The 16,146-nt window shown below is 42.7% G+C and overlaps 1 protein-coding gene across 1 annotated transcript in view; it reads left to right on the forward strand.

Moving 5' to 3' along the window:
* Window positions 1–7,145: 7,145 nt before the first annotated feature.
* The window catches only part of LOC104498543 (probable G-protein coupled receptor 128), a gene marked incomplete at its 3' end in the record, with an annotated part of 17,348 nt that continues 8,347 nt past the window's right edge, over window positions 7,146–16,146 (forward strand). The window contains exons 1-3 of the mRNA XM_010141937.1: window positions 7,146–7,254; window positions 10,974–11,081; window positions 15,688–15,819. Of these exons, the coding sequence (XP_010140239.1) occupies window positions 7,146–7,254; window positions 10,974–11,081; window positions 15,688–15,819 (349 nt within the window). The remainder of the gene's footprint in view (window positions 7,255–10,973; window positions 11,082–15,687; window positions 15,820–16,146) is intronic.

Consider the following 16,146-nt stretch of genomic DNA (forward strand, 5'->3'; position numbering starts at 1 on the left):
GCCCCGCGTGAGGCCCGGCGGCGGCGCGGTGCCCCCGCCAGCTCCCGCGGAGCGGGCCCTGGTGGCTGAATGCGTGGAGCGAAATCCGACAAGTTTGCAAGTGCCACTCGGGAAAAGGGAGCTGCTCTCAAGAAAATTTAAGTTATTGTTAAATACCGGTGCCTTTGATGCGTGGAAAAACTCCGCAGTCAAAATTGATTGTGAAGCGGGTATGTTTATTGTGATTTCAGCTCTATAGAGTTGGGTGCAGTGAGGGTCAGGTACCCTTAAGGATGCTTTCACCCCCAGAGAAAATTTAAGTTATTGTTAAATACCGGTGCCTTTGATGCGTGGAAAAACTCCGCAGTCAAAATTGATTGTGAAGCGGGTATGTTTATTGTGATTTCAGCTCTATAGAGTTGGGTGCAGTGAGGGTCAGGTACCCTTAAGGATGCTTGCACACCACGCCGTAGCTTTGGCCTCTTATTTAAAGCAGTAAAACGTACATATTCAAAGGATTGCTCAACGGCCTGGTACATATGTATTAGACTATCCCGCTCTTGATGTAAATTAGGCCTCCTCCCCTTTGCACATGCGCAGTCTTCTTACATGTTACAGGTCATACAACATCATGCATCGCATGTCTCATTAACTCGGACTTATGCCTCCCCTGGGAGGAGAAAGTAATATTCAACAGTCTATTAAGCCGGCACAGTTCAGGGAGGGCTAGTCATTATCTTTTGTATCTATGACTCAGGTCGTTAGGCGACATCTTCCCTCGTGGCTGTAGAGACAATAGTCTTCTCCTCTTTATCTTGTCCCAAACAATGAGGCGTCAAGTGATAAGACCTTCTGCCTAAACTTTGCATTCTTCAAGTGATAAAGGGCGCTGGTGGTCAAGGGCAGGACGTAACACTTTGTTTCCTCTGTTTACCTAGAGCTTTAAGCGACTCAAGGGCAGGCAAAAGCATTTTTAGCAAAGTTAATATTCAAACCTGTGGATATTTTTCTACTTTCCCAACTCACCTTTAAAAAACTCCATGGTAGTTTATAATAGACAGGTTATGCTTGTAATTTTATTTTAAAAAATTGATTTATTCATATATCTGTCATGTTTTCAGAGGAAAAAAGAAAACCATTTATGGAGCAGGATGGGGTGAGATAGACACGTTACTCTCACAGTCCTTCCAGACATTTGAACAAGTTGCACTTGGAATTCAGGAAAGGTCAGTGCTGCCTCGTCAAATTGCCTTGATTCTACTGTTTCATTGTCATTTACAAGGTCATTTATAGGTGAAAACAACACTTTTTGAAGCCTGGGCAGCAGAGATTCACAGATCCGCAAAAATAAAATGCTATGGATTTGGCCTCCTGTCATACATGATGGAGCAGCCAGCAAGCCAAGTAAACAGAACTGCAGGAATGGGATCTTCTGTTCTGGCAAGATTAATAATAAGAATATTTAGGTTTTTATTTGATTTTGCTCCCTTTTTCCTTTAAAGGAAAAAAAAAACCCGAAACATTTTCTGCTGTAAGATGAAAACGCATTCTGAAAGAAAAAACTTTGGCATATGAGGAAATTTTGACAATTAAAGATTTTATCATCTTAATATTTTTCACCAGTTTATAAAATTAAAATGAGGGACCATACCTGACAAAAAGTAGCAAATAATTTTGGCCACTCTCAGACTGCATTTTTGGTGATAAATTAACTATTCATTAAAGATTGCAGTCCCATGGCATGCTTTCATCATTCCATGTATTTGATACCACTTCACTATGTATTTAACAGGGAGCAGGTTTTTTTGTCAACTATGGAGAACTTTGGGTGAAATGCACCTACCTGTACATAAGAAAACTTCCAAATTTATCCAGGACCACGTAAGGGAGAGAAAGTCAACACTTCCTAATTTCCCGTTTCATCTGGTTGCTCACAAATGTGAAAGAGTCACATAAGATTTTTGAAAACTAACAGTCAGAAACTTTAAAAATCTACAGGTAGTTTTAAATAAACCAATTGGGGAATCAAACAGTTGGCATTAGAATTTCAAAGGTATCAACATCACTCAATCCCCTGGGGTTCGGGTCACCTATGCCCAACAACATTGCCAGCGTGACTGCTTACTCTCATGGTTGACATCAAGGAAAACCTAGTGACAGGCGCATTCAGGCAATTGTGTAAAATGCACATTTTCTCTGGACAGCCAGGGAACAAGATGTCCTAGGGGAAAAAGAGCACCTCCGAGCTGGCAGATAAAGGCAAAGCTGCTCCAGCAGTTCCTGCCCCCAGCCATGCTACTGGGTGCCTCTACACTAGCATTTTAGTCTGGATCAAGAGAGCACTTTGGACCTCACCTGTTCATCCTATCTTGAGCACCACGGTTTGCACCGTAAGGCATGGGAGCTGGAGTCCTTTCACAGGAAACCAAGTTTGATGATGCTCTCCAGCATTGCGCCTTGTGTGCTCCAAGCACTAATGGGCATCTGCAACCCTGGGACAAAACTACAGTCCCCAAATGCCTGTAGAGTGGACTGTTGTGCTGTAGAGGTCTGCTCCTTTGGGACCACTGATACAGGTACCCACAGGGGTAAGGCAACAGGAGGGAAGGAACCCATTAAAGTTTTATCATGAGGATGAATGTGGCTTTCTCTCATCCACGTTAACTGTGTCTCTGAAAAGCTTAGTAAATGTGGTATTTGCTCTATATTCTATAAATAAATATTTTTTTTCTCCTGTATCTAAACCAAGCTTGAATTAAGAGTAAATTTGGCAGCAAGGAATTTCAATGCTACGGGTTCATTCATCCTTAAAACTGAGGCACTAGAAAATTTTGGTGTATCTGGTACCTTAATGCCTTCCTCCCACATCGCTCTGAACTACAGCAGTTACTGGTACAGAAGTTAGTGGAAGAAAATGGAATAATTTTTTATCCAAAAAGCCTTTTAGCATGTGCAGTAGTGAAAGCAAGCCTGACTTCCAAGGACTGCGCAACAACAGCACATCTGTTAAAAGGGAGAAAGACAACTGGAAAACTGCTGGGCACTTGCCTTTAAAATCTATTCTAGGTAAAATACGTGCTTGCTGAAAAAATGTGGGAGTAAAAAGCCTAATATTTGCCAAATAAGGCATAACTTGTCCTCAGATAACTTCTTCAGAGCAGTAATTTCTAACACTTTGCTGTATATTTGTAGCAGGTCATGGATTTTTGTATTTGATGCACTTAGAATGAAAATACATGAAGCAGTTGAAAAACATAATTATAAATACTACAGCATACTTTTCAATTTGAATCAGAAAAAAAGCTCTCACATATAGACCACTGCCATTTAATGACAAAATATTTTGCAGGGGATGGTACCTAAGAGGTCAATGTCACAGTAAGGCCATGAAATTAGAGCAGAAATGGTTACATCTACATACTGTGGTTACCAGCCAATGCCTCTCTGAGGAGGAGGAAGAAGAAATGGAAAATAGACTACAGGTCTGTACAACTGTGTAGCAGTTAAGCAACTAGAAATCACTCTCGGCACTCTAAGAGTACGAGAGGGAAGCTGTGTTCATGGTACATGGCATTCCAGGCTGTCTCCAGAGTTACTTACCAGGAACGAGGTTCTCAGACACACTCCAGGATTTTTATGGCTCCTGTGTGGCAGCCCCAGAAGCAGTAATGCCAGTTCCCTGGTCACAATGAGGATGACAGCAGGAGTGAAAGCTTGCACTTCTTTGCTGGAATTTTACTGGTTTGTGACTCCAACTCAGCCAGATGCAGTTGACACATGAAAAAATGTAAAAGATGGTGTTTACTGCTGGCACTGCACTTTATTCAGGCCTGAAAACAAAAAAGAAAGGAAATAAGAAACATCTGTCTCTAGTTAAGGCTTAAAAGAAATGGGGGAAAGCAGAAGAAACATATCTAGTCTCTCAAGAATGGTTTTGTCTCCCTGCAGCTGCATCACGTACACAAATTTGCAAGTAATAAGGTTTTCTTCCAGTTTTATTATTCTATCATATAAAAATGATTTAATATTTTCATAAATATAAATGTAATATCCTTTAGGATGTATTTCTGGATTTGTTTTGGTTTTGTCATTTGCTTCCTTATGCCATTTTTTTTCTTTAAGGTTTATATAAAATATTCATGTAAAGTTACAAGTTCCCGATCTTTTTTGTTCACAATACTGCTTCCACTTCCCAGCTGACAAACTGTCTTCCATTCGCAAAACTGGGCTTGCAACCCAAGGTTTAGGACACTGTATTTCACACATCTAAACACAACATACTGCTCAAGGACGTCCATGATGACATAAGCTATGTAAGCTATGAAGCAGTGATGCTATTTCGATTGAACAGAAACAGCAATGTCAGTAACCGTGAGAATTCTTATTTTTTTCCTACTTTGTCATTTAAAAGTCTCTGCAAGTACACAAAGTCCCTGCTATCATCTAGCAGCATTTCTACTAGCAAAGGACCCAGATGTGCGATGCAGAAGCTGGGTATGCTTTTAATAGACTGCAAACCTCAGACTTGGTGCTATATTGGATGTAGCTTAATGTTGCTGAACTATCCCGTGTCCCAGCTCCCCCATCTGCAAGATTCAGTCTGTCTGAATCACACTTGGTTCTGCTTTGTTCTCTGAGTCCTGAACAGGAATCTTCTTCCGTGTCTGAGACCCAGTTTTAAATTCCTGGCCCTCCTAACCCCAGAAAAGCAAACTTTTAACTGCTGTAGCCGGGGGCTGTAAAGTAATTAACATGTGCAAGGGGACTAAGGATCCTTTGTGAGTAGGATAAGCAGGAGGTGTTTCTCCTCAGCTTCCACTGCGGTTGTTCACAGTTCAACAGCAGTGAGATAGCTGGGCCACACAGCTGTCAGGCTGCCAGGCTTTGCCTGGGCTCGGCAAACCTAGTCCATGGGACAGCCAGGCAGCAGGATGTGCGTTGGGGCCACCCAGCCTCCACCCACGCCTGCTCTTGCTGGGCAAAGGGGGCTCCTCTGCTGCCCTGCCCCACAGAGCCCCACTGTTGCCCCTCTGACGAAGAAAGCATGCCAGTGCCTGGGCAGTGCCCTTGGGAGGGGGGAAGATTTGCATTTTGGCATTTTATTGAGGGAAAACGTTCAAGTGTCCCCTCTCGGCCAGGGAGACGGTTGCTTCCTCTCACTGTTGTACTCCCTCCCATCCATCATCATCAGGCCATGGGCCTCATGCCCTTGTTGTGTCCCTCTGCTGATCCCACCACAAAGGACCTTTCCCTTCTCTGTTTTCCCTGCTAATGAGAATAACATGGAGAGAGGAAAGATCTAGAATAAGAGACACGCTCGTAACCCAGTGTCTACCACAGATGGGCGGGCAGATCCCCAGACAGACAGAGCTGCACCCAAGGGACAGCAAACAACCCTGTCCCACCTGGAGGTTTGTCCCAGTACCTGTCACTGGTGTGGTGGCACTGTCTGTCTTTAAAACGGATGTTGATACAACATTCGGCTGAAGAAGCATATTAACAATTTTGGAGCTCCCATTTGTAAATGTAATCTTACTTGTTTCAACATTTCCTCAGACTTTCTAATGACCTTACACGCTTTCTCCAACAGAGTGTCTCAATCACTAAAAGCTATACGTTTGGTATTTTCCATAGCAATTTTTTGAATATTAGTATGAGTATTTTAATGAATATTTTGCAGATTGCCAACAGAGAGATATCTTTGCATAATTTATCTTACCCATCTTTCTTTTTTTGATAAGAGGAAAAAGATCTTAATAATCTGTAAGATGTTAAAGAAACAGTAGTATCTAGCAGTATCGGTAGCAGCATCAGTAGGACCTAGTGGCTAGACCACGGGGTCGCATCCCAGAGACCTGAACCCTTTTCTGACTTGACTTCTGTATGTCCTTGGCATATCAGAACAGTTGAGTCCTGTTTCTAAAACTGAGATGGAAGTGCTTTGGCAATTGAAAGCCATACAAACCTTCTTTCTTCACTAAGGAAGAACACCATGTAAAAGAAAGGTACTGTTCCTGCTCACACACAGGGGATTAATCCACTGATCACTGACAATACAAAAGACAGTGTGTATTCCAATTAGTTCTCTATATAGCTCTATTTGCATCTTCCCTTTGACTATGATATTAATCTCTTAACTTTTAATTTGTCAGTGGGAGACACATTAGCATGCAGAAGAAGATGCTGATTTTGGAAATTCTGGAGGATGGCAGTTTTCTTTCCATTTCACATTTTACTTGTGCCTTTTACCTGCTTTCTTTTCAATGCCCCAGCCCACCTCCCTTTCTGGAGGAATCAGATGTCCTGGGAATCTGAAGAGACAGATTTTATTCCCAGTTTTTCCAGTGGCCGTCTTTAACGGTGAAGTCGAACAGAGGGGATGTGACAAGGCTCTGCACTGCTTGTCCAAATTATGGAGTATGGAAATGCCATTTACCCTCCTAAAGCCCGTTCCAAGTGCCTAATCTAGGCCCATCCTAATACAATCAGCATTTCTGCCTCCTCTGAGCACAAGAGGAATGTTGCTTCTTCTCACTCTTCCACAGCCTCCTTCTTAGGTCCTGCGTGGACTCCTCACCACAAAGTCCAGTGGTTATGGCTGTGCTAGGAATAGAAACGAGGTGACACAACAGAACTAATCCCTCATGTGCCAGCACACTGCCTGGCATAGTTTTCACCCGTCACAGTCTGCACCCTCCAGACCATATGCAGGTCTAGTTTGAGGACCAGAGTCAGTTCCCAGGAGGCTATATATATATGTATGCATATCTATCTATCTATCTATCTATCTATCGGTAGATAGGTATATGGTGATGCCTTGCTTGGAGGGAAGAGAGATTCACTGACACGGCTCTGAGCCGTGCTATGCACTTAAACAACAGGCTCTAGCCCTTATCAGTATAAATGTAGCTGGGTGTCTGAGGTGGGACATTTTCCTATAGCAAGTAGAAGACATGACATCGAATGCCTAGATAACTGAAATTTTTTATCAGATGGAAAATGATAGAAATAATGTTGTGCTGCTTCTCAACCAAAACTTTTTTTATCGAAGTGGAACAGAAAAGGTTAAAGTTTTAGCAGTAGACAAGTAGTTAATGGTTTATCCATCACAAGGTTATGAATGTATAATACCATTTTATGACAGGGCAGACAGTCTGCACCACAACATGCCTTCACTCCACTGGGACAGAACATTAGTTGGAATTACCTGTTTTGTAGTGACTGTGGTTCTTTGGGCACTGTGTATTTGGCAGCTTGTCCTCAGGTTTAAAACAGGTAAGAAATACAAGTCTTCCCTATTTGAGCTCTGTTTGAGTTCTTTGGGGTTTTTTTTTCCTTTCCTTAAGTACTTAAATATTATTACTGATAAACATTATTACATCCGTGCTGTATGCTTCTTAGGTGGAATAATTTTTCTTCTCACACTGATATTTAAAGAAGTACCCCAAACTTTGCATTCTGCTGTAAAACAGAATAGAATGGCAAACAATGTCTGGAGTGTTTTCCTTGTAACATGTTTACACTGTACATGATTCCTCTGATAGAGCTCTCAGAAATGTTGGAATTTTCTCACTCTTCTGGTAGAAGTCTGATTTTTTTTCCCCCAAAGGACAAAAATAAACCTTTAGCTAGTCTAGTAAATTATGTTTTAAAGGGGAAATATTTAGCTTTACATATGTTTATATATGCACCTGTTTGTGTTTTCATTACAACTTGCATTATAGAAAAACTTGTTGGAAGAGCATCAGAGACAGTGGTTTGCATATTCTCTACCTGAAAACCAGATCAATGCAATCTTGTAAGACACTTGTGTGAGCAAGCTTGGAGCAGAAAACTGGTCAGTGTTTCCTCTCAGCAAAATACTCTCTATGTTGACATGATAGAAAATTTTGTATGGACCTATGTTCAAAATTCATAGAAAGAATCGGATATTCCTGGCTGCTTGTCCAGCAGATATGATTGGAGACTAAGAAGCCTAGGGAAAAGTTTATATGAGGCTACATCAGCTTATATTTACTTCAAGAGATTTGTAGGGAGAGAACATAACCCAAGCCCAAGAAACGGCACGTAAGTAAACAGCAATTATTTAACATACGTCAGTAATAATCTACCTTTGCTAATACAAGTATACGTCCAGCGCTTTGTTTGACTTGATGAAGGTAAACCCAGATGAGATGCGAGGCAATTCTCAGTGCAACTTGAGTATACCTCTGCTTACACCTAACCACAGGCATACGAGCTGCTAGGAACTGGATTTAAACTGCAGCTAATTCAGGGATGGAAAATACCTCCATGTTCATCCGATGCATTGCTTGTTGCATGCAGTGCTTGTGTTTCTTCTTTATTCAAACTTTAACCAGAAGTATTAGCATTAACAGTTACCCCAATGTTTGGTTTAAAAAACCCCAACAGTTCATAATATCATAGTATTAGGCAAGAATTTTTTAGTTTTGATTTAAAAATATATATGGCCAAAATCAATGTGATTCTTGACATGATCAATGTCTGCACAACTTAAAAGCCAGAAACAAATAAAAAGATGTTTTCTGAATCTTAAAATAAAACCAGAAGAGCCCCATGATTTTAAGCCAATGCCACAATTACTGGAGCCTGATTTTTACTGCATGTGGGGTAGACAGGTCAGCATTAGTCAGCTCAGGAATACGTATTTGTGAAAGACACAGTTCTCTCTGCAGAAACCTCTTCATTTTACAATGTTACACGAGACCTTGAACAGTAGGCTAAGAAAGGTTACCAGGAAGCTCTAAATAGAGCCACAGTTGTGACTAGCACTAACAGATCCCCTGAACGTCATGTTGTTGTTACAGAGGCACCCTTTCAGGAAGGCAAAAGTAAGGACGATGCTGTCTGCTGGTACCGGCCCTTTGCTGCATGGGCTGCGTAGCAGCTGTGTCTGCACCTCCAGGGGTAAATGCTGCACTTTTAACCCACAGCTTCATGCTTTTCTCTTTTCCTGCTTTCAAAGTTATGTCAGCCTTGTCTTTTCTTTCACCTTTCCCCTTCCTTACACTCCTTTTGCAATCTGTGACTAAGTGCCAAAGCCACACCCTGAGACCCTAGGCCAGCTGTAGAAATGTCCACCACCACTGCTCTGACCCGAGGCTGCCACAGCCATTCCTGTACCCTGCTCCTTGCCAGGCAGCCCAGGGTCTGTGCATTTGCAGGGCAGCGCTGGTCCCCTCCCTGGTTTTGGGATCCTTTGTGACAGATTACCCCGCTTGTCACCATCTTCTGCCTGGCTGCTTTGGGTGCATGTTCACCAGGCAAGACAGAGGCTTTGAGCTGTGCTGCAGGTTCCCAGGGTCCCTTTCCAAACAAGTGGCTGAGCCCTGGTGTCACTCCTCTGCCACGTAGTCCCGTGTGCCACACAAATGTGCTGGGCCTATAAGCCAGCAGTTCTGGGCAATGGTGCAACAGCTGCCCAATCAGACACTCAGCTTCCCCAGATATAGCTGTCCTCCACAGCTGCTTAGCTTGGGCTGCCCAGATCTCAATTGCTGGAGGAGTTTCCCTTTTCTTTCCAGCGGAGAATTTCCAGTGGAGAGACAATGTGTTTTGAAAAGCTGATGGATAGCAGAGACATTACCTAGTGACGCATAGATGTTATTCCACTATCATCATAGACATCTGGCTGTAATGTAGCTGAGACAGCCTGAAACACAAATGCTACATAGCAACAACATGAGCAAAAGCCAAGCAATGTGTCCCAAGAACAGAACTACCCCTGCGACGTGACACATCCCCTATAGTTTGCAATAATCTTCCAGTTATATGAATCCCATTAAAAAAGGAAGAAGTTGGGCAATCTTTTTAGTTCAGTGAGAACATCAGAAATGCACAATAGCACCTGTGCTCCTGACACCACTGTTTACTTTTGTATTTTCTGCCTTTACTCTATTTGTCAGCATCTCAAAACACAGGCACTAAAATGTCAGATCAAACGGCAGCCCTTAACTCCAGTTTTCTGCATTATTTCAAGGCATACACTGCACTCATTCCCACCATGCACAATTCCCACCGTGAACCCTACGGGAAAGGACTTCAGGCCCATCCTTCACTTAGGGACTGGGTGGGATTCACTGTGAGGGAGCCTTGGTTCATGGAGATCCCCCAAGTCTTGTACCCAAGAGGCCTTTTCAGAGACTGAAGTCCATCAACCCCTTCCTTATTGCAATTTCTGCTGCAGAGCACCCCTCAGCCATGCAAGATTTGCCAGTCTTTTTTTAAAGAAACCGTAACATTTCCAGAGCTTGCCAAACACAGCAAATTCCATAATATATTCAGAAATTTCTAAGGTCTGCAATTTCTGTGCTATTACTTATACCATGCTTTTTCTTTTCCTGAAGCTGTGTCAGCCTGTGCAACAATTACTTTGAAAAAACCCCACCTTTTCTACTAGAAGACAGAATAAAAATCAGCAGCAATCCAGGAGTGTGGATAGAGGCTATGGCTGAGATTGGGGCATGGTTTTTTATTTGTTTTATCCCATAATGTCTGACGTAAATCAGAATATCTTGCTCTGATTCTTGGATATGTGACTCCATGTTTTTGTTACTGTTCCAGGTCTCTCAGCACAGGGAATTTGTGGCCCTGTTTTGCCTCCTTGATCCCGTGAAATCCTGCAGAAGTAATTTGGGCTTTTCACAGGTTCAACAGCTTGAGCTTTTGGTAACCTTAAGGCCCACACCATCACTGCTGCTGTCCAGCAGTTGCACAAAACTGTTTCCACCTACCTCGTTGTGGGAATGCAAATTCATGTTTGAAAGCCTTGACCCCACGTTCATGCCATTGGCTTTAGGGGCAAGGAAGGACCAGTGACTGAGTACATGGGTGAAACTATGGGTCACACATATTTTTTAGTTGAAGCTTCAAATAAATCTTGTTTGTTTATTTTCTTCATCAAATTAGATAGATATATGTTTTTACATATGTATTAACAAATATATTTATGTCTTGATTCTTTATTTACACAGACACTACAGAATCCATAGTACCTCCATGCTTCTGCCTCAATGGTGGCATCTGTCAGGATGGAGCCTGTGTGTGCCCAGAGGAGTGGGTGGGATCTCTTTGTGAGATAGGTCAGTACAAGCCAGGCAGCGTGGGCAGCTGGCATAATTTCTGGGAACCCCTCTGCTTTGGGAGGCCCCTCATCTTCCCCCCAGGATAAGACCTGCTCAGCAGGGCCGGATCTACAAGCAGTGATGTGGCTGTTCTTGCTAGGTGAGGCTGTCACTTCTTGCAAATGAGGAATATATCTGGGGAAGACAGTGCCGGTTTCAGCTGTCTGTGGCCTTTTTTTAGCCAATTTGGTCTTTGTTTGAATACCTGTGTTTGCAGATCACACTGACTTGAAAATCTGATTCAGACCTCAGTGGCCAGTCTGGATCTGCCAGTGTTAAAGGGTCACCATCCAGTTCAGCACCCTGCAGGACAATGCCTGTCCTCAGCTCTTGCTGTCACTGGCACTGGTCTTGGATGAGGCAAATTTCCTCCACCCTGCATAGCACTGGCCTGGCTGACTTCCATTTCAGTCCCTTCTGCTGCAGCACAGCATCTCTGCACTGCTATAACCGGAGTGGGTCCTCCCAGCCAATGCTGGGAGGGTGCTGGGTCACTGAGCCACAGTGTTTCCAGAGCTGGTAAGACCCCCAGCTCATGCTTTCCAAGCCAACAAGCCACACTGTGGCCAGCATGACACACAGATATGCCGTTATGTGTCAGCTGCAGCTTTGTCAAATGAACTCACGTGTTTGGTCAGAAGGACGTCGAAAGATCTGCAGCTTATCCAGGAAAACATTCTTGATGAAGACTGCTAGGTAGATGGAAACTTCAGGTCTCCCATGTCATTTCTCTTGTGACAGAATGGGTAGCATGTCCAACAGACAATGACAGATGGGATGTGTTCATGATGGCTTAGAACATTTGGAGGGGAAGTTTCAGAGAAGTTTGTTTAAATAAAATAATCATGGCTGGGATTTTATCACTGGAAACAAACCTTTATGATGACTCTGTAATTCCCTGTGTTCACTCCTCTGGTATTCTGGTTTGCATTTGCTGTGAAGTGCCTTAAAGAATAGATTTTAATAACTGCAGTTATTAAAATACATGAATTAAGAAGGCTGGACAGGCATAATTAAATAGAAATAATAAGAAACATTATTGTATTTATAAAATCTGAATTTTACTCTGTTTTCCTGAGGAACATTTATACTGCCGACCTGTTTGTTGTTCCACCTTCTTGGCACCTCCAACTTGCTGACCAGTTTCAACTAAATTCACTAGATGGTTACAGGTCTTAAAGGTCTTGAGATCCTAAGAGTTCCACACAGAAGCCAGGCACAGAAGACCAACCCTGTGAACACCTCACTAAGAAAAAGGCAAGGAGATTTATGCCAGCAGTGAGGAGATGGGAGCCATATGGCCAGTCAATCCAGTCTAGCCACTAAGATGCACAGCTCTAAATTACCAATGACATTTGTCTTCTCTCCACCAGCTAACAATATAAAAATGTGTATTTTATATATTGGGAATTGAAAGATGGATATAGGACACAGATTGGGGGAGTGGGGGGCACTGAGGCATGACAGGGCATAAAGAGTGTGGGAACACTATGGGGGGAAGCTGCAAGGATGTGCAGTCAGGGGTTGGAAGTATGGAGAAGGTGATCTGGTTTATTGCTAGCAGGGGATATAGGGTAGACAACTTTTGTAAAACAATTACTTGTGTTCCAGTGGTGATGGAAAATTTCCACTTGGCTCATATTTCATTTTTTGTACATTATGTCATGGTTACTTTTCTTCATAGATCATGACAAAGGGCCTGGTTTTCTTCCTACCTGTGGCTTGTTTGGGTTTTTTTGTTTGTTGTTTGGTTTGGTTTTTTTTTTTTTTCTTAAACTCTGGAGCAATTCTACTGAAGTCAGAATATTTGCAATAATTTGAGATTTGCATTGGTGAGGAAAAAAGAGACAGCTAGCAGTTTTATTTCAGACAGACTCTCTTTTGTAAGTCCAAAACCAAGTACTATGGACAAAACACTTTCAGATCAAGACTTGAATAACTAGAAAGTTAAAAAATTAAGCTTGAATAGATACATATGTATGAATGCATATATATTCATGCATGAATATAGCAACTTATTCCTGACTTTTATCCGTCAGAAGGACCTCTCAGCAGGATCACCACAAAAGTATTCGAATCCATGGTCTAGACAGGATTCATTTGAGACTGCTGAACAACTTGGCCGATGTCTCTGTGGGGCTTCTATCTGTCACCTATAGCAACCAAGGGAGGTCACAAAGAACTGAAATAAGGCCAATATTATGCCCGCCCTTAAGAAAGGCAAGAAGGAGGACTGGGGGAACCATAAGCCTGTCAGACTTATCTCATGCCCTAGAAGTATTATGAAGCACAATTTCTTGGAGTGTATTTCCATGCATGTGAAAGACAAGACAATAATCAGAAACAGCATGAATTTACAAAAGGCAAACTATGTTTGACCAACCTGACTGCCTGCTGTATGAAATAACTGGCTACGCAGACAACAGAAGAACAACAGATGTAATGTACCTTAATTTTAGAGATGGCTTTGACACCATCTCCTTCAGCATTCTTGTTTGCTAGGTGAAGACGCACAAGTTGAGAGAATAAACCATTAGCTGGGTTGAAAATTAACAGCCAGGCTCAAAGGGTAGCGATCAGTGACTTTACTGAAATATTGAAAAAATAGAGTAACCTGATGGTTAATAGTAGGGCCAGTATCAGTTAAGGTCTTCATCAAAGACCTGAATAACAACACAGCATGCTGTCTCAGCAAATCTGCAGACAATATTAAAATTGGGGCAGAGCAGAGGCATTGTTGACACAGTTGAAGGCAAAGCTTCAATGCAGAAGAACCTTGAGAAACCTGAGGATCATGCCAACAGAAACTTCACAGTGTCCAACAAGAACAAGCGCCGGTCTCTCTATCAGGGACATTGGTATAGACCAGGAACATGCTGGCTTAGGAGCAGCCCTATTGGAAAGTACCTGAGAGTGACAGTGGACGCCAAGTTCAGTATGAGTTAATAGCATGTGTTCCTTGTGAAAAAAGCAGGGCAGTTGTGCTATGTGGAAGGAGACAGATTGACGGACACTGTTACCCTCCCCTTCCTGGCACTGGTGAGGCCCCACTGGGAAATATGTGCTTAGTTTTTCTCCCTGAACTCCAGGCTAAAAAGACTTGAAGAAGCTGGAGAGGGCCCAGTGGGATGTGGTGAGGATGGTGAAGGGTCTAGGGCAGGTGGCCTACAAGGGAGCATTTGAGGCAACTGGACTTGCTGAGATTGGTGCAGAGGAGGCTGAGGGCAGAACTAATAGCAGCCTCCAGCTAACTGAGTGGGAGTTGCAAAGACCATTGCATCCAAACTCTTCCTGGTAGCACCAGCAGATAAAGCAAGGGGCATCACTCACAAATTGCAGTTTGAGGGGCTGAGATTGAGAATGAAGATTAATGTTTTTGTTAGGAAGGTAGCATGTGGATCACAAGCATGTGGATCAGTGGATCTTGTTTCCCAGTGAGGATGTAGATCTTCTATCTGGTCTAGATGCTCTCCAGAGTTTCCTTCCACCTCACATTTTAGAGAAACCTCGCCCTGCTGATCATCTCCTGGCAAGTGAGGTTCAGGTATGGTGCTATAAGGCAGACCTAATCTTTGCAGAGGCATGTGTCCTTATTTGTTCATAACAATTTTTATAGAAGGAAAGTATCATTGAGTCATGGGAAACTGAGACCTTATAGAAAACAAGACCCACAGAAAGTTATGTGACCTGGCAAGGAAGCCCGTGCCAGACCACAGAGGACACTCCAGGTCTCCTGAGCCCCCCTCAGGACACTGACCATAGGTATGTTTCTTTGACTCAGTCCTGCTAATGGGACACATTCAGCTGAATGTGGCTTGAATTAGCAAAAGTTAGCAAAATGAGGATGTTGCAAGTCCTGAGGTCAAGCAAAAATTTTCTGCCTGTGTGCTGCAGTATTTTTTTCAAGTGTATTCAGCATTGCAAGGTAAATTTGTGTTAAATTATAGCGGTGTGGTAAGACATGAGAATGCAATAGGCTGCCATACTGGGTCAGGAACGGGTCCACTGAGCTCATCAATCCTGGCTTTAGACATAGCCAGTGCTAGATACTTACACAAGGTGTGGGGTTTGGGGTGACCACCTCATCCCATTCCAGCAGGCAGTGAGGCAGCAACTTCCTGTGCCAGAAACCTGATCATGGTTCAGAGTCACCAGAGGACTGTCCCCCATTAACTGTCTAAACTCCAATTGGAGTAAGTGCGTATTTTTGCCCCTGCTGTATGCTGTGGCATTAGGTCACAAAATCTGATTTCTGCCTGGGTAACAAGAGTCTGGCAGTCAAGCTTTACAATCTTTTATAAATTTTCTAGGACTAAGGCAGTGAAAATAGAAGTGAGGCAAAAAGTATGGGCTTTTAGAGTTTCAGTGACTTCATAAATAACACTTGTAGCAGCTCAGCAGCTTGTGTTTAGACCAGATTTACCCAAATGCTTTTATTTCCTTTAGGACAAAATATTAAATGAGCTTCTATTGTCTCAATACTATTTTATTTTTGAAAATTGATCTTTGTACTAAAAATATTCGATCTGGATATATGGTTGATTTTTTTTTTCCTTCTTTGCAGTTAATTTCTGTGAAGCCAGTACTTGCACAGTGAGCATTTCTGAAAACTTTATAAAAAACCTTACTTTTGACCGGATAATAGTTGGTAAATATGGCAACTCCAAACAAAAGTGTGAACCTGATACTGTGAATGGTATGTGTTCCTTTCCTTTCACTTCTACTTCCCAAAAGTAAGTGTAAGGGAAAAATATCGGATTACTAGACCAGATGAGAGGTCGTTGTTTGAAGCCAGACCAGCATAGCTCAGGCAGCAGGAGCGCAAACAAGAGCACACAGCTTTCTGCCCCAGAGAATTTAAGGTACATATGCCAAGTCGTATCCATGCCTGATTGGGACTGGGCTGAAAGCCTGCTCCTGAACAGCCTTTTGACACAAAAATAATCTATGTGTATCCTGCTATTTAGCATTAGGTTTTAGGGTGCTTTCCAACAACTGTCATTCCATGAACTGTCTCGGCATT

This window comes from Buceros rhinoceros, unplaced genomic scaffold (genome assembly GCF_000710305.1).
Source record: "Buceros rhinoceros silvestris isolate BGI_N320 unplaced genomic scaffold, ASM71030v1 scaffold14278, whole genome shotgun sequence".
Classification (NCBI taxonomy): Eukaryota; Metazoa; Chordata; class Aves; order Bucerotiformes; family Bucerotidae; genus Buceros; species Buceros rhinoceros.